General features: G+C 49.1%; 2 protein-coding genes across 14 annotated transcripts in view; one reads left to right on the top strand and one right to left on the bottom strand.

Annotated features, from left to right (window-relative positions):
* Positions 1-13,448, top strand: part of EBPL (EBP like) — a 94,865-nt gene that overhangs the window by 61,407 nt on the left and 20,010 nt on the right. For 2 of the 13 annotated variants that reach the window (XR_009536657.1, XR_009536664.1), the window contains one exon: positions 8,277-8,378. The exons of 10 other annotated variants lie outside the window; for them this stretch is intronic. The gene's annotated coding sequence lies outside the window, so the exon portion shown is untranslated. Of the gene's footprint in view, positions 1-7,990; positions 8,140-8,276; positions 8,379-13,448 lie in introns of those variants that run through there. One more of the 13 variants, XR_009536665.1, reaches the window with a different exon arrangement.
* ARL11 (ADP ribosylation factor like GTPase 11) lies at positions 964-8,718 on the bottom strand. Its single transcript, XM_060128787.1, has 2 exons — positions 8,592-8,718; positions 964-7,803 (listed from the first exon to the last, which is right to left on the bottom strand). Exon 2 carries the CDS (start codon positions 7,783-7,785, stop codon positions 7,198-7,200), a length of 588 nt encoding a protein of 195 aa, XP_059984770.1. The 5' UTR covers positions 7,786-7,803; positions 8,592-8,718; the 3' UTR covers positions 964-7,197.

Genomic DNA, 13,448 nt, shown 5'->3' on the forward strand with positions numbered 1-13,448 from the left:
CCCATCTTCTCAAATCATTCGTCTGTCTATTCAGTCCACCAGGCTTTGCAACGGGAGGGTGCATTTAAAGTGCGTGGAAGAGATACTAATTCTGGGCTTTGGCTACTCGAATTAAACGTGCTCTGGCGTGGGAAGGCCAAGGGAGAAGCTCTAGAATGGGGATGTTAAATAGAAGTGGTAGGGAAGAGGGTAGAGGCTAAGTGTCCAGAGTTCAGACATCAGAAGAGCAGTCTAGGGCTCTGCACCCCTAACCCCTGTACCCTTCCACCAGCCTTGGCCCCCTCTTCACCCCAGAACAAGTCTGAGTCTGGAGAATTCTGAGGGTGGGAGAGGGATCTGCAAGAAAAGCCTGGGCCCCCAGAACTTGGCTTCATTTGCATTTGTAGCGTGCTTCAGTGTGACAATATTAACCGCTGTCCCTTATTGAAAGCTAGACTGTATGTCAAGGGCAGGGACAGTGCCTGTATCTCCTCCATCCTTGTAGCCCTTGCACATTGCTCAGTGTTTTGCACATAGTAGGTGCTCAAGAGATACAAGCTGCCTTGATGAACACATTATCTCGCTGAATTCTCATAAGAACTTTGCGAGGTGCCCCCTATTATCACTCCCATTCTGTAGATGAGGTGGCTGGGGCGTAGTTGGGTTAAATAATTTGCCCAGTTGGTGAGTTATAGAGTTCCTGTTCTAGTCCGTTCTGACTGACTTCAAGGCCAGACTCGAAGCCTGTGGGCACAGGCCAAGCGCGTTTAGACGGCACCAACTTGAGCAGAGGATGGGGTTGCGTCTCCATCTTGGTAGCAATTCTCTCATGGAAGAATTTTCATAACCCTGAAAATCCTTATATATGTTTCTCTGAATCCTTTATATTTCTCCTCCAGGCTAAGCCAACGCTTAGTGCCATATGAAATTGAAGTTTGTGGAATATGAAAAAAGGTAGAACAAACATTGCAAAATGATATGGTGTCATGTTCATAATCCGAAGATAATTTTTAATAATGTTGCCTCCTTTTTTGGGAAGAATTGGAAGTGCTTTGATGAGAATTAATTAGTTTAGGTTTGTAATTTCATGCTTGAAGTAAGCTGCAAAAATGCCCATGGGTCCCAGGTTGCTGGAGGGGACCAGGGTGAGGGAGAAGGATTCATTATTAGGTTTTTAGCTTGAAATCTGAGGCAGAACAATACCATTTCTCATGGAAAAATTTTAAATACTTTTCCATAGCCAAATTTCCTTGGGGGTGAATATATCAGAGGAGTGGAAATCAAGACAATGAGGTAAAAATAAAAGACTCCTTTTTTCCTTTCTAAAATTATTTTGTTTTTCCTGAGCCACTGCTTTTACGAGACGTGTGGGAAGGGAATACAGGGGTAACACTTCAGTGCACCGAGAAATGCTTCTCTCGGTGAGTTCAGAGGCAATCACAGGATTCTGATCACAGGTTTCCATAATCCTGTGGGAGAGGAGTGCCACAGGTATCATTCCTAATTAAGTGCCCTCCAAAACCTTCTAGGAGGCATTCGGGGTGATTACTCTTCACCCATGTCTTGTTACTAATCATGGGTGCGATCAGGAGCTCACAGAGCCAGGCCAATGGGATCTGTTAGGAAAAGAGAATTAAAAACAAATCTGCCAACCCAGCAAACCTTCTCCACAAAGGTAGGAGAGAAAGAAAACAGTTTTGTTATTGAATAAGCATCAAACCAGAATGCGATGTGCAGCACAGGCAATCAGCTAAGAGACTGCAGAGACAGACAGGAATCTCAGCCTTTTGTACAGGCAGGCAGACACAAGCCCTTACCTACACAATAACAACCAGTCCTCACACCAAGTTCATCCTGGATTTGCCTGGTAATTGGGGTCACCATCTGTGTTACCTAATTGGCTTTAACCTAAAGAAAAACCAGCTTCTCCTATCTTTATGACAGGAGGTAGTTTTGCAACAAGGAGCAAGGCTCCCACCCTCCCACAGAGATGGGAGAGGGGCCCTATCTCCCTTGATGATGGCATTTCAAAGGGATGGCTCCCTGGTCCTTGAGAAAGACAGTCCTAAAGCTGGCAGGAGTCTGAGTTAGCTTTTTAAAAACTTTACATACCTTTCAAAGAGACAGAGAAAAGAACTTAGAGTTACCAGTTTTCTCAAGTGAATGCTCTAAAAAGAGGGAGGAAGGAGAAGCATCTTCCCTTATTTTCAACAGGGAGAGCTAAGCCTCTTATTTTTCATCTGTATTTGCCCTTTCAGGCCTAAGAAATGGCAGGAATGGGATCCCCACCTCCCGCTCACTCAGGGACTCTCCCACCTTGACCCAGGCTCTGTGGCAAGAGGCACAGCCTGGACAATCTCATTGCTTGACTGCCTTGCCTCTGTCCATCTTTGGGGCTGGGGCTTCTGGAAGGGAGCAGTACCCCGCTGGTGTTGAGTTGCATCAGGTGGGTTCTGGGGAAAGTACGAGTCTTTTGTGAGGTGACCTCACCGTACCACCTGAGGTTGCAGCCAGGACACTTGAGGTGTCGTGCATTCTAAAATCTGCCTGGAGGACGGACACTTCCCTGGTGGTGCAGTGGTTAAGAATCCGCCTGCCAGTGCTGGGGACATGGGTTTGATCCCTGGTCCGGGAAGATCCCACATGCCGCGGAGGAACTAAGGCCGTGCGCCACAACTACTGAGCCTGTGCTCTAGAGCCTGGGAGCCACAGCTACTGCGCCCATGTGCCACAACTACTGAAGCCCGTGCACGCCTAGAGCCCGTGCTCCGCGACAAGAGAAGCCACCGCAATGAGAAGCCCACGCTCTGCAATGAAGAGCAGTCCCCCGCTCGCCGCAACTAGAGAAAGCCCGCACGCAGCAATGAAGACCCAATGCAGCCAAAAATAATTAATTAGTTAAAAAAAAAAAAACCTGGAGAGCGAGAAGGAAGGCAAGGTCCCAGCTCACCACGTGCTGAGGATGGGGGCCTAGCCCACTTTAAAGAACACAGCTTCCCCCAGCCCCAGTGGGAGGAGATGAGTGTGGAAATCTGTGAGGATGGACAGCTGAAACCCAAAACTCAGCAGGACCAAACTAAACCCCAACTGCTGCAGTTCTTACTTTCACCAAAGGATTGCTTCTATCCAAGAGGGGAAGGAGAAACATCTTCAGAATCAATGAGTCAGAAAGGGAGGAACTCAACCCATATTCAAAGGGGTAATCAGCTCTCCAACGTGGAACAAATCTCACTCTATACAGTGTTTGCGGAGAAGAAAACCAGATTCCTTTATATATAAGGAGGAAACAGATTCGTGCTTTTCAGCCACATCTGCTCACGCACCTCCTCACTCCCGCTCGTGGGTTAACGGGAGGCTGATGGACCTGAAAGGTGTGGGTGAATTGGAACATGCAAAATACCCCTCTCATAAGGAGAGCACCTTTTAAAAAACAAAACAGAAGGCATGATTTGTTTCTTGCTAAGCTTCCCTGTGCTGTAGCTCTGTGATATAAGTACCTGTATACGTACATATGTGTATGTTTCTCTCTGAGCAGAAGAGCAGGAGGGAAGCCCCTCTGTCTGCCCCCACCATGTCCCTGGCGGGCTCTGGCTTGCCTTGGGTGGGGAGGCAAGGGCTGAGGCTACCCTACTGGCCCCTGACTGCCCTCCCCTTCAGTTGGCAGTGGCCATGGGAGTGGAATTCCCAGTCCTACGGGCCAGCTTTGTCCCGTTGCTACTCTTGCTCCCGGCAGGCAAGGCCAGCTACCCCATGGTCTTCAGGGAAGTTTCTGAAAGAGGATGGGATTTCACCCTCCTTCCAGAGCCAACATTACTGGAATGGGAGAAGGAAGGATGAAAGAACTGGAGAGGGCAAAGCCAGGCCACTGCCTGTGTGCCATGGAGCATCCTCACCTCCTCCCTGGCACTGGCTCTAGGCCCTGTGTCTGCTCTCTCTGGCCACCTCTGTGGGCTCAGCCTTTCCCAGGGACCCTGGCAGATGCCTAGTGACATGGCAGATGGACCCTTTTCCACTGTGGAGTCATAAGTGTTGGGTAAACTATAATCAAAAATAATTGTTTTAATGTAGGCTGCCCTTGAGCAAAAAAAAAAAAAAAGGAAATCCTCAAGTGGCAGAAACCAGTTGAAGAGGGAAACCACAGCTGAAGCAGTTGAGTGAAGCCTGGAGTCCAGGGGGATCTTAGAGGAGCCCAATTTAGGCTCAAGGGACCAGGCTGTAGTCATAGCACCTGTACAGGAGATGTGGCCTCACTCTTGCTTGGAGGAGAGAAAATTTTGATCTGAGCTCAGCAAAAAAGCAAGAGCATTGAAGTGGCACCCCTTTCTTAAAAGGGGATTGGAAAATTCTGCCCACCAGCTCAGCCAGCCATGCCAAAGCAAACGATCTATCTTGGGAGTGCAAAGAAAAACAGTTGCCTGTCAGAAACCGAATCCCTGGGGCCTGTGCCATGAATGAGCACAGAGTTCAAATTCCTACTACCTGTGAGGTCCGTGAGCCCCAAACAGAGAAAATAACATAATATTTGGTCTAAAACAATTGAAACCTCCAGGATCCTGGTAGACGCTAATGTGAAACCACTGTGTAAAAACTGTCATAACCCAGAGCACACGGGAGTCACACAGGAAAAACAAATCCTACTGAAGATGAGCTCACAATAAAAAATGACAAGTCATGTGAGGAAATGAGTCTCCATGAGCAGAAACCAGCAGATGCCTCCAGAGGGTCCTCAGTGCCTCAAACTCTGCAGATAACGGAACAGTCTGAAAAGAGCTATAAACACATTCGGACCCAGCATTCCAAAAGCAGGGTTCAGAGGTTCTAGCCCCTTCCCAACCTGCCCCTCCTGTGTCCACCTTCTCAGTTCATTCCAATCCCACCTGCCACACAGACTCAAAATCTTGAGCACCTTCAAGTTCTTCCTTTCTCAGCCTTTTGTCTTAAAAATGGCTCTCAATGTCCTTGCCTCCCTCTCCTCTCCTCTGTGACCATGATGGGCATCTAGCTGGGCCGTCCACTTTTCCGTCCCCAGCGTCCCCCCTTCTCTTTATTTCACCTCCACACTGCCACTAAATTAGCCTCTTAAATGGAAGCCAGATGGTTTCACTTCTCTGCGACAAACTCCTGATTATGAAAGTCTAAGCCTTCCTTAATTTGGAGCTAAACTTTCTTTCCAGTTTTGTTTCCTGTTATAATATATCCTACCCCTCACCCCAACCTCGTGTTTCAGCCTTTCTGGTTTGTTTGTCCTTCCTATACTCTCCCTCATGCCTCCAAGCTGTCTCTTCCCTCTGACTAGGCTGCTCTCCCATCTCATCTGCCTACTGAAGGTCAACCTTGGCTTCAACCTTCTAGAAGCATGATGTCGTGGGAAAATGCAGGCGTCATCAGGGCTAGAATATCTGGTTTCGAATTCCAGAAATGTCACTTAAGAGCAGTGCCTCAGGCAAGTCACAACCTCTCTGAGCCTCAGTGTCTAATTATATAAAATGGGAATGATCCCTACTTTGCAGAGTTGGGAGAATTAGAGATAATCTCTGTAGAGCACTGAGCACAGAACCAGCCCCAGTACGTGATCAGTAAACAGTAAACTCTCAACCTCTCCTTTTTTTAATTTTTTTATTTTTTTGCAGTACGCGGGCCTCTCACTGTTGTGGCCCCTCCCGTTGCGGAGCATAGGCTCCGGACGCGCAGGCTCAGCGGCCATGGCTCACAGGCCCAGCCGCTCCGCGGCATGTGGGATCTTCCTGGACCGGGGCATGAACCCGCATACCCTGCATCGGCAGGCGGACTCTCAACCACTGCGCCACCAGGGAAGCCCAACCTCTCCTTTTTTATGGGAGTCATGTCCTCCTGCTTCCCCATCTAGAGGACCATGAGGCTGGAGTCTCCTTTGTCTTTGCATCTTTGCCCTTTTCTGTGTCTAACATAGGAAGTCTTGAAACACATTGATTGACACGTGGTGGAAAGAACTAGGCACACCTAACTTGATGTTAGAAGGGGAGACTTTGGGTAGAGGGACCTCTCAGATATTGGAGTGATTGTGTCACTCCAGAGAGGGCAGAACCACCATCAGGAGTTCTAAGGAGGCTGATGGTAGCCCAGGATGGGAAGGAATATCCAAATGTAGAGCTGTTTAACACGAGAATAGGTACCAAATGGAAGTTACTTGCCATTAAAAAGTATAGAAAGTATTCCTGGGTGGAATGAGGTATAAGACCAGATCCGTGATTCTTATCTTAGGGAGTCACAGGTACCTTTGAAAATCTGACAAAAGTTATGGATCTTCTTCCCTAGAAAAATGGCCCAAAGCATAACATTTTGCAAATAATTTCAGGAGCTTCATGGATCTTAGGTAACGTCACCTGAAAACGCTTCGGCTTTCCCTTTCACTATTAATAGTGAGAGGTGCATTGCTGTTATACATATCTTCAAAATTCACACCTGCCATCTGGAGGTCCAGCTTCATATCTAAAGCTCATTGCCTTTTGCCACAGATTCAATACTCGGCATATTTTTTGATAAAGTGAATAAATAAATGAATGAAATCATTGATTAATCTGATCTTCAAGGAAACCTGTGTGCTTGAAGGAGAGAGAAAGAGAAGGAAAACAGAAAGAAAACAATGAAGGGTTTTAGAGAAAGACCAGTACAGGATAACAAAAAGTTGGAGAAGGGTTAATCAGGGTCAAAAAAGAGGATCAATTTTGGAAGGCCTGAACTCCTGGCCTCTGCCCAGGGCTGAGCGCCCCGTTGAACTTCTAAACCCAAGATCCTGCAGAAGCAGACTCCATCCTGCTGGCCCTGACTCCTTGCCCTCAGAGTGATGGTGACACACACCCAGGGGCTCCCGGGGAAAATCACTCATAAGATCATGCCCACGTCCAGGTGATATTCTGATTTGATTTTGAAATCTCTTTCCCTCTGTGAATTTAGGTCTTAATTCTGCAACCACTTTTTCTGTTATTACAATTGCCTAGTTCAGACGTGGTAATGAGTTACTAAACGAAGTATGCTGAGGTTTGCTTTTTCCCTCAGAGTATCATTATTCAAAGAATAGTTGATTTTCAACACAAACACCGGTGACAATAAGTCCCAAGAGGAAAATATGCTGTCCGAGCGCAGGGGGATTCCTTGTTTGAGAAACTGAATTTGAGATTCTCCAGGATTAGCTGGTCTTCCGATCCACATGAGCGAAGAAGACAGGCTGCTCTGCCCCGGTCAAGGCCTCTGGCTCTCCCCACAGCCTGCCCCCTGCGCTCTCCTGGAGTTACAGTGGTTGTGGGATTTCAGGAGGCGCCTCAGGCTCTCCAGGGCCTCGGGCAGCCCCTCTCCGGTGAGGGCGCTGCAGCCCTGCAGCTCCCAGCAGTGCCCCTGGAACCTGTGCAAGCCCAGCCTGTCTCTGATCTCAGGCAGCGGCAGGGCGTGGGCTGCCTCCTGCTTGTTGGCCAGCACCAGGAGGGGCACGCTGGCCAGGTGGGGGTCGGCCAGGGCCTCGGTGAGCTCGGCCGCTGCCTCGGGCAAGCGGGCTTCGTCTGTGCTGTCCAGCACGAAAATGAGGATGTCCGTGCCCTCCAGGTAGTCCTTCCAGCTGGCCCTGAGCTGGCTCTGCCCCCCGACATCCCAGAGGGTCAGAGACACGTGCCCAGGGGCTTCAAGAGGCTCCACGTTGAAACCCACGGTGGGCAGGGTCTCCACCAGCTGGTCGCCCTTCAGTTTGTACAGGAGCGTGGTCTTGCCGGCCAAGTCCAGGCCTATCATCACCACCCGGGCTTCTGCCTTGTGACCTCGGGAGTTCACAGACCCCATGGGGGCCACTGCCAGACCCTAGGGGAGAAAGGCCGGGTGCACATATCAGCCATTCTTTTCAGAAGAAACACAAATCCTTGTGGGCACATGGGAGAAGAGCTTCTACGCCCGAGTAGGAAAGTATCTTTACAGTGTCATATTTCAAACAAAGGCCTGGGCTTCGAAAGGGCAGGGAAGTAGGGGTGTGTGAGTCAGCATCTGCTGACCTATCTCTGGGGGGTGCCCGCTGCAGAGAAGAGGGCAGGGCCTCCCCCTAAAAGACACGGAATGTGGGCTCACATTCCTTGGGAGTTAAAGCAAGGAGGCAAACGAAGTTCCAGTTAGACAAGCTGAAAGATGTTTCAGTTTTTGCAGGTCTGTGGCTTCTAGCCTCTGTTTTCCTCCTGTAAGCCTAAACTCCGAAGGGGAAGCTATCTTGGGGTCAGTGCACTGATGGAGGAGGGCAGTTGGCTCATGGTAACTTCTGCTTCCTTTGCCCCCCGCCCCCACAGGACCAGGCTGCATCCTGTAAACAGTGGCTATTTATAGATACTGTTGACCTTGGGCACATGTATGGCTCAGAGCAAAGTGCTTTCCTCCAGTGTCTTACCAAGGTAAATTACCTCCGGGACATTACACAGGTTTTTCAAGAATCTCAAATTTTAAGACTAAGACCTGTTCCCACCTTAGTCCAGGGAAAACTTGGCTGGAACAGGGGGAGGGACATCTCACACCCAGGGGAGTATATTTCAGCTGCCCCTGGAGGAAGATAAGATAGCCTCTGTTCATTCCTCATGCCAGGGGTAGAAGAGTGAAATTAAAGTTACCTCAGTGTTATTAGGCTGCGGCCGAAAGCTCCCCCTCTGTGGTGGTCTTCCACCTGCAGCTGCGCTCAGTCCTGAGAGCGAGATGGGAAACGAGTACAGTGACTGTGGCCGGTTCTCCCTTTTTGTGCTTCCTTTTCCCAGATGCTTGGGGGCGGGGCACAGGCTCCGCAGCCCCGCCCTCAGCCCTGGGGCTCCCTGAGCAGAGCAGTCCTGCTGAGGATGTGCCACAAAGATGCCCCCAGCCAGGCCCAGAGCCGACTCCCCGGTTCTTGGCCGTTCAGACTCCATATGCAGGAGGGAGGGCACCCAGCTCAGCACCGTGCCGTGGTCCGCTGATCTGCTCTTCCTCTCACAATCCTGGGATCCCCTCGGTGGAGAAATCTGAGAATCAGACCTCTTCCTTCAGCTCATGCCTCCGTGTGTTTCTGGTGCCTGGAGATTCTTTCATTTGCTTGGAACCATATGTGTTTAAAAACTGCCTAAGTAGGATTAAAACATTCTTAAAAAATAGGTTTAAATGTTGAAGGTAAACCAAAATAGGGATATATATATATATATATATATATATACACACTGAAGGTAAACCATAAAAATCAAAAAGTTGTGTTAATGGGTAGAACTATGCGTGATTAAGCTCATTGCTTAATTTTTTTTCTTGAACAGTGTAATTATGTTTCTCCCAGTAAAAATGTTGCCTTCAGAAAATAGAATTTTCAAAAAGTTGGCCTGTCAGAAGCCCTTGTTTCTGCAGCAGATTCTGATTTGCCTCTGGAGCTCCAGTGATTTGGTTCTCGCAACCAATGACAGTTCTCCTTTCTGGCACATGCTTTCATTACAATGTCAAGACCCAGGTTGGGGCGTGTGATTCTCTCATCTTACCGACGAAGAAACAGGCTCAGACAGGATACATTATTTGCTCATGGTCTTGCTGAGATTTATAATTCGTCTCTTTCTCTTTCATCATGTCGTGTTACTCATGGAGAAAGTGCTTTGCAAATGGCAAACACCTTATTGTAACGGTTGTCATTAGGGTGCTATATTTTAATAGGAGGAAGCGATTGGGAAAAATCAGAAACCCGGGCGCCACTGTGTCCTGTTGATTTATAGCCAAGGAGCCTAGGGCTGTGGTGTCAGTGGATGGAAAATTAGTAAGAGACATCATCGGAAAGGGGGGTTCTGGCTAAACTGACCTAACAGAGTCGTCACTAAAGACAGGCCAGGGTGATCAGACATCACCTGGGAGTTGGTGGAGAATGAGGAACGTGGTCAGATATCGAGGGTGGAAATTCTCATTAAACAGACTTCGCAGGGTTCTTGCTAAAACTGGATTTTATAAGGAAGTGCACAGTCTCAAAGCGGTAAAGGACTGTCTGGAGGGGGGCTTGTCCATCTCACGCATGTGCTGGGCAGTTAGATGAAGCCGTGACCCAGCCCTGTCCAGGCCTGGCTGACAAATCAGTGGGAATCCTGCAAGGAATCTGCCAGGACTTTGTAGGAGGATTGGGGCCGGCAGAGGATAAGGATATAGCGGGCTAAGGATAAGGTGTGCGTGGGGGCCAGGGATGCTACTCTGGCCCTGGTTCCCCTTGTCTGAGCCCAGGGGAGAAGGGAGTCTGGCAGACTGAAGAAGCCATTGACTTGAGGGGCTCAGAGACACCATACCAGGCTGCTTGGGTGCTAAGTGCCCCCAGGTGACACAGTGAAGGGAGAGGCACTCCCCCTGCCTCCTGCCCTGAGGATTCCAGTGAAGCCTGGGGCCCCAGGGCCAGCATGCACGCCATCTGGAAGCCCGGCTTTGGTACTGACAGTCAGGCTCTTAGAGAAACATCGCCCTCTAGGGTCTAGACAGGCATTCAGGGGGAGGACCCCTGAGCACTGACCAGTCTCCCCTGGAAATAAAGGAGCCTTTCCTGAGGGCTAAGGTCCCTATAAGCTGGAGAAGGTGAGAAGCAAGGAAACAGCGATTACGTTGAATGGGGCTCTAGTTCTACCCGGAGGCCGTGTGGCCCGAATTACCCCTGTACATTCCAACCCCATCCCTTTGGCTCAGTAAGGAGGAAAGCTTTTCATTGGACGCCCTCGTGTGGGGAGCTATAGAAGGGCTGCTGATAGAAGGGCCGCTGACCTGGGAGGCAATGAAGAGCAGAAGGTAACAGAGTGGGTTTTGGTTTGGAACCATCTGGGGGCACACTTGGTCTCCACTACTTATTTGCTGTGTCACCTCATGCATGTTCCTGAATTTCTCTGTGCCTCCGTTTCTTTATCTGTAAAATGGAGATGATGCTAATACTATGGTACCTAACTTGAAGGGTTATTGGGAGGATTACATAAGTTAAGGCACATCACTAATTACTCACATCAGGGACCTAGTCCCAGGTTAGTACTGTGAAATAAGGGAAGGGGAGCCATCAAAAGCAGAGGCGTGGTTGGAGAGGGACATGCAGCTCTGTAAGCCTGTGACTGCAGCTTCTAGAACTATAATAAAGACGGGTGTCTCTGCTGGGCTCACTGATACCAGGAGAGACAAGGGTCTTGGGCCCCCACCTCTACTGTCCCTAGAACTTAGGACTTCCCATGATGGCCACTGGATAGCGCCCCATGGTTCAGAGAATGAGTTTAGAAATCTATTTTTTGCCAATTCTTGGGCAGATATTCAGGCCCGGAGGATCAAGGCATACTCTCTGCACTCACAAAGAAATGATTTATAGGCCAGAATGCTATTTCTTACATTTCCAATGGGATCTATTCGGCCCAAGATCAGGGACCAGTTTTCCATGCAGCACACCTGGAGAAGGTGTGGGAGGAGGGGAAACGTGGCGGATGCACAGGTGAGTACATCAACCGTGGAAGCTGCGTCCCAACAGGCTGTTTGGAAACCATGGAAAGTTGGTGGATTTTAAGGGACTGTTTATCATGGAACAGAGCCTGGTGACGGCTTTCTTTTCTCCTCTCTACAGTTAGGTTCAAAGGGAGAAAGTGCTAGAATCAGAGCTTTGTTCCCCTGGAAAGTGCTGGAGAAACGCTGACAAATTCCTCCTTCCAGCCGTCCTTTTCCTGGGCTGCATGGGGGACCCTGGCTTTCTGTCTGTCTGTTACAGCCTCATCTTTCTCTAGTCTCTCACTTTCTCAACTTGGCAATACCCAAGTAAGTAAGTGGTTTCCAAGGACTGCATCTTTCGAAGATCAGGTGGGTTTTTTTTTGGTTTTTTGTGTGTGTTTTTTTTGCGGTACGCGGGCCTCTCACTGCTGTGGCCTCTCCCGTTGCAGAGCACAGGCTCCGGACGCGCAGGCTCAGCGGCCATGGCTCACGGGCCCAGCTGCTCCATGGCATGTGGGATCCTCCCGGACTGGGGCATGAACCCACGTCCCGTGCATTGGCAGGCGGACTCCCAACCACTGCGCCACCAGGGAAGCCCCGAAGATCAGGTTTTATTCATTTATATTTTCAAGCTCTCCATACAAAATTCAAAAGGTACAAAAGGGTCAAGTGTCAAGGAAGTTTCCCTCTCACCCCTGTCCTCCTGCCATGCAGGTGCTTTCCTGGGGAAAGAAACCCACATCATCGGCTTCTTAGATATTTTCCCAGAGACAGCCTGTGCACATGTAAGCAAGTATGATACATTAGTTTTTCGTGGTTTTCCTTTCTTTCCCCAAATGGTAACATACTCTGAGGCATTTAATCTCTTGAGTAAATCTTCTCTTAATCACTTTCTTAGGCATCGGCTCTGTCAAGGGTCAGTGGGAGAGGCAGGGAGGGGTTGCAGCCAGCAGCCCCACCCCCAGTGGGTGATGTGAGGGGCGTGTGAAATACCCCAGTGGGGTATTGTGGTGGGAATCAACACTCCAACCATGCTAAAAGTGGAAATTCTCTCAGACATTTAACTCCATCTGTGACTATCCTTTATTAGGCACTCCCGTGGAGCCCTAAGCAGTGTATCTGAATTTGGGGTGGTTACCACAGGTGCAGTGTGTTTATGGGAACCTGGTTACAGGTAGGTATGGCCATGGGTAGGCTTTCCCCAGGCTTGGAGAAAGTGGGCAGAGAGCACAAGGTCGACGGATAAACTGAGACCAGTGACTCCCAGTGGCAGCACTTGGAAAGTTTGGTGAGTGCACACTGCTGGCATTCAGTGCGTGGGGACCAGAGATGCTAGACTTGCTACAGTGCCCAGGATAACTCTGCACAAGAAAGAATGTTTCTTGAATTTGTATTCAGCTTTCGAATGCCCCAGACATTTCTGTCGTTTTAAAAGCCCACTATTTGTAAAAATTATCTGATCCTAGAACCTAATTTTGTTTTATATGTAAACCCAGACAATTTTCTGCATCGTTTCACGTACATGACGTTTTCCAGAAATGTCACTACTCTGTGAATTGAGGAAAGCTTTGTTCTGTTTGGAGTTTTAGCGTGAGCTGTTCACCATTTTAAAAAATCACATCTCTGACGGCAGCAATGCCTGCGGCATTTAAGTTGCTGATGAGACACAGGAAAATGCTGTATCAGGTGCCAGTGAGGCCACAGTATTTCTTTTTAAAAATTTTTTTTATTTTTAATTAATTTATTTTTGGCTGCATTGGTTCTTCGTTGCTGCCTGCAGGCTTTCTCTAGTCGTGACGAACGGGGTGCACAGGCTTCTCATTGCGGTGGCTTCTCTTGTTGCAGAGCACGGGCTCTGGGCACGCGGGCTTCAGTAGTTGTGGCTTGCGGGCTCTAGAGTTCAGGCTCAGTAGTTGTGGCACACGGGCTTAGTTGCTCCACGGCATGTGGGATCTTCCCGGAGCAGGACTTGAACCCATGTCCCCTGCACTAGCAGGAGGATTCTTAACCACTGCACCACCAGGGAAGGAGGCCACATT

Source organism: Lagenorhynchus albirostris, chromosome 18 (genome assembly GCF_949774975.1).
Source record: "Lagenorhynchus albirostris chromosome 18, mLagAlb1.1, whole genome shotgun sequence".
Taxonomy (NCBI): Eukaryota; Metazoa; Chordata; class Mammalia; order Artiodactyla; family Delphinidae; genus Lagenorhynchus; species Lagenorhynchus albirostris.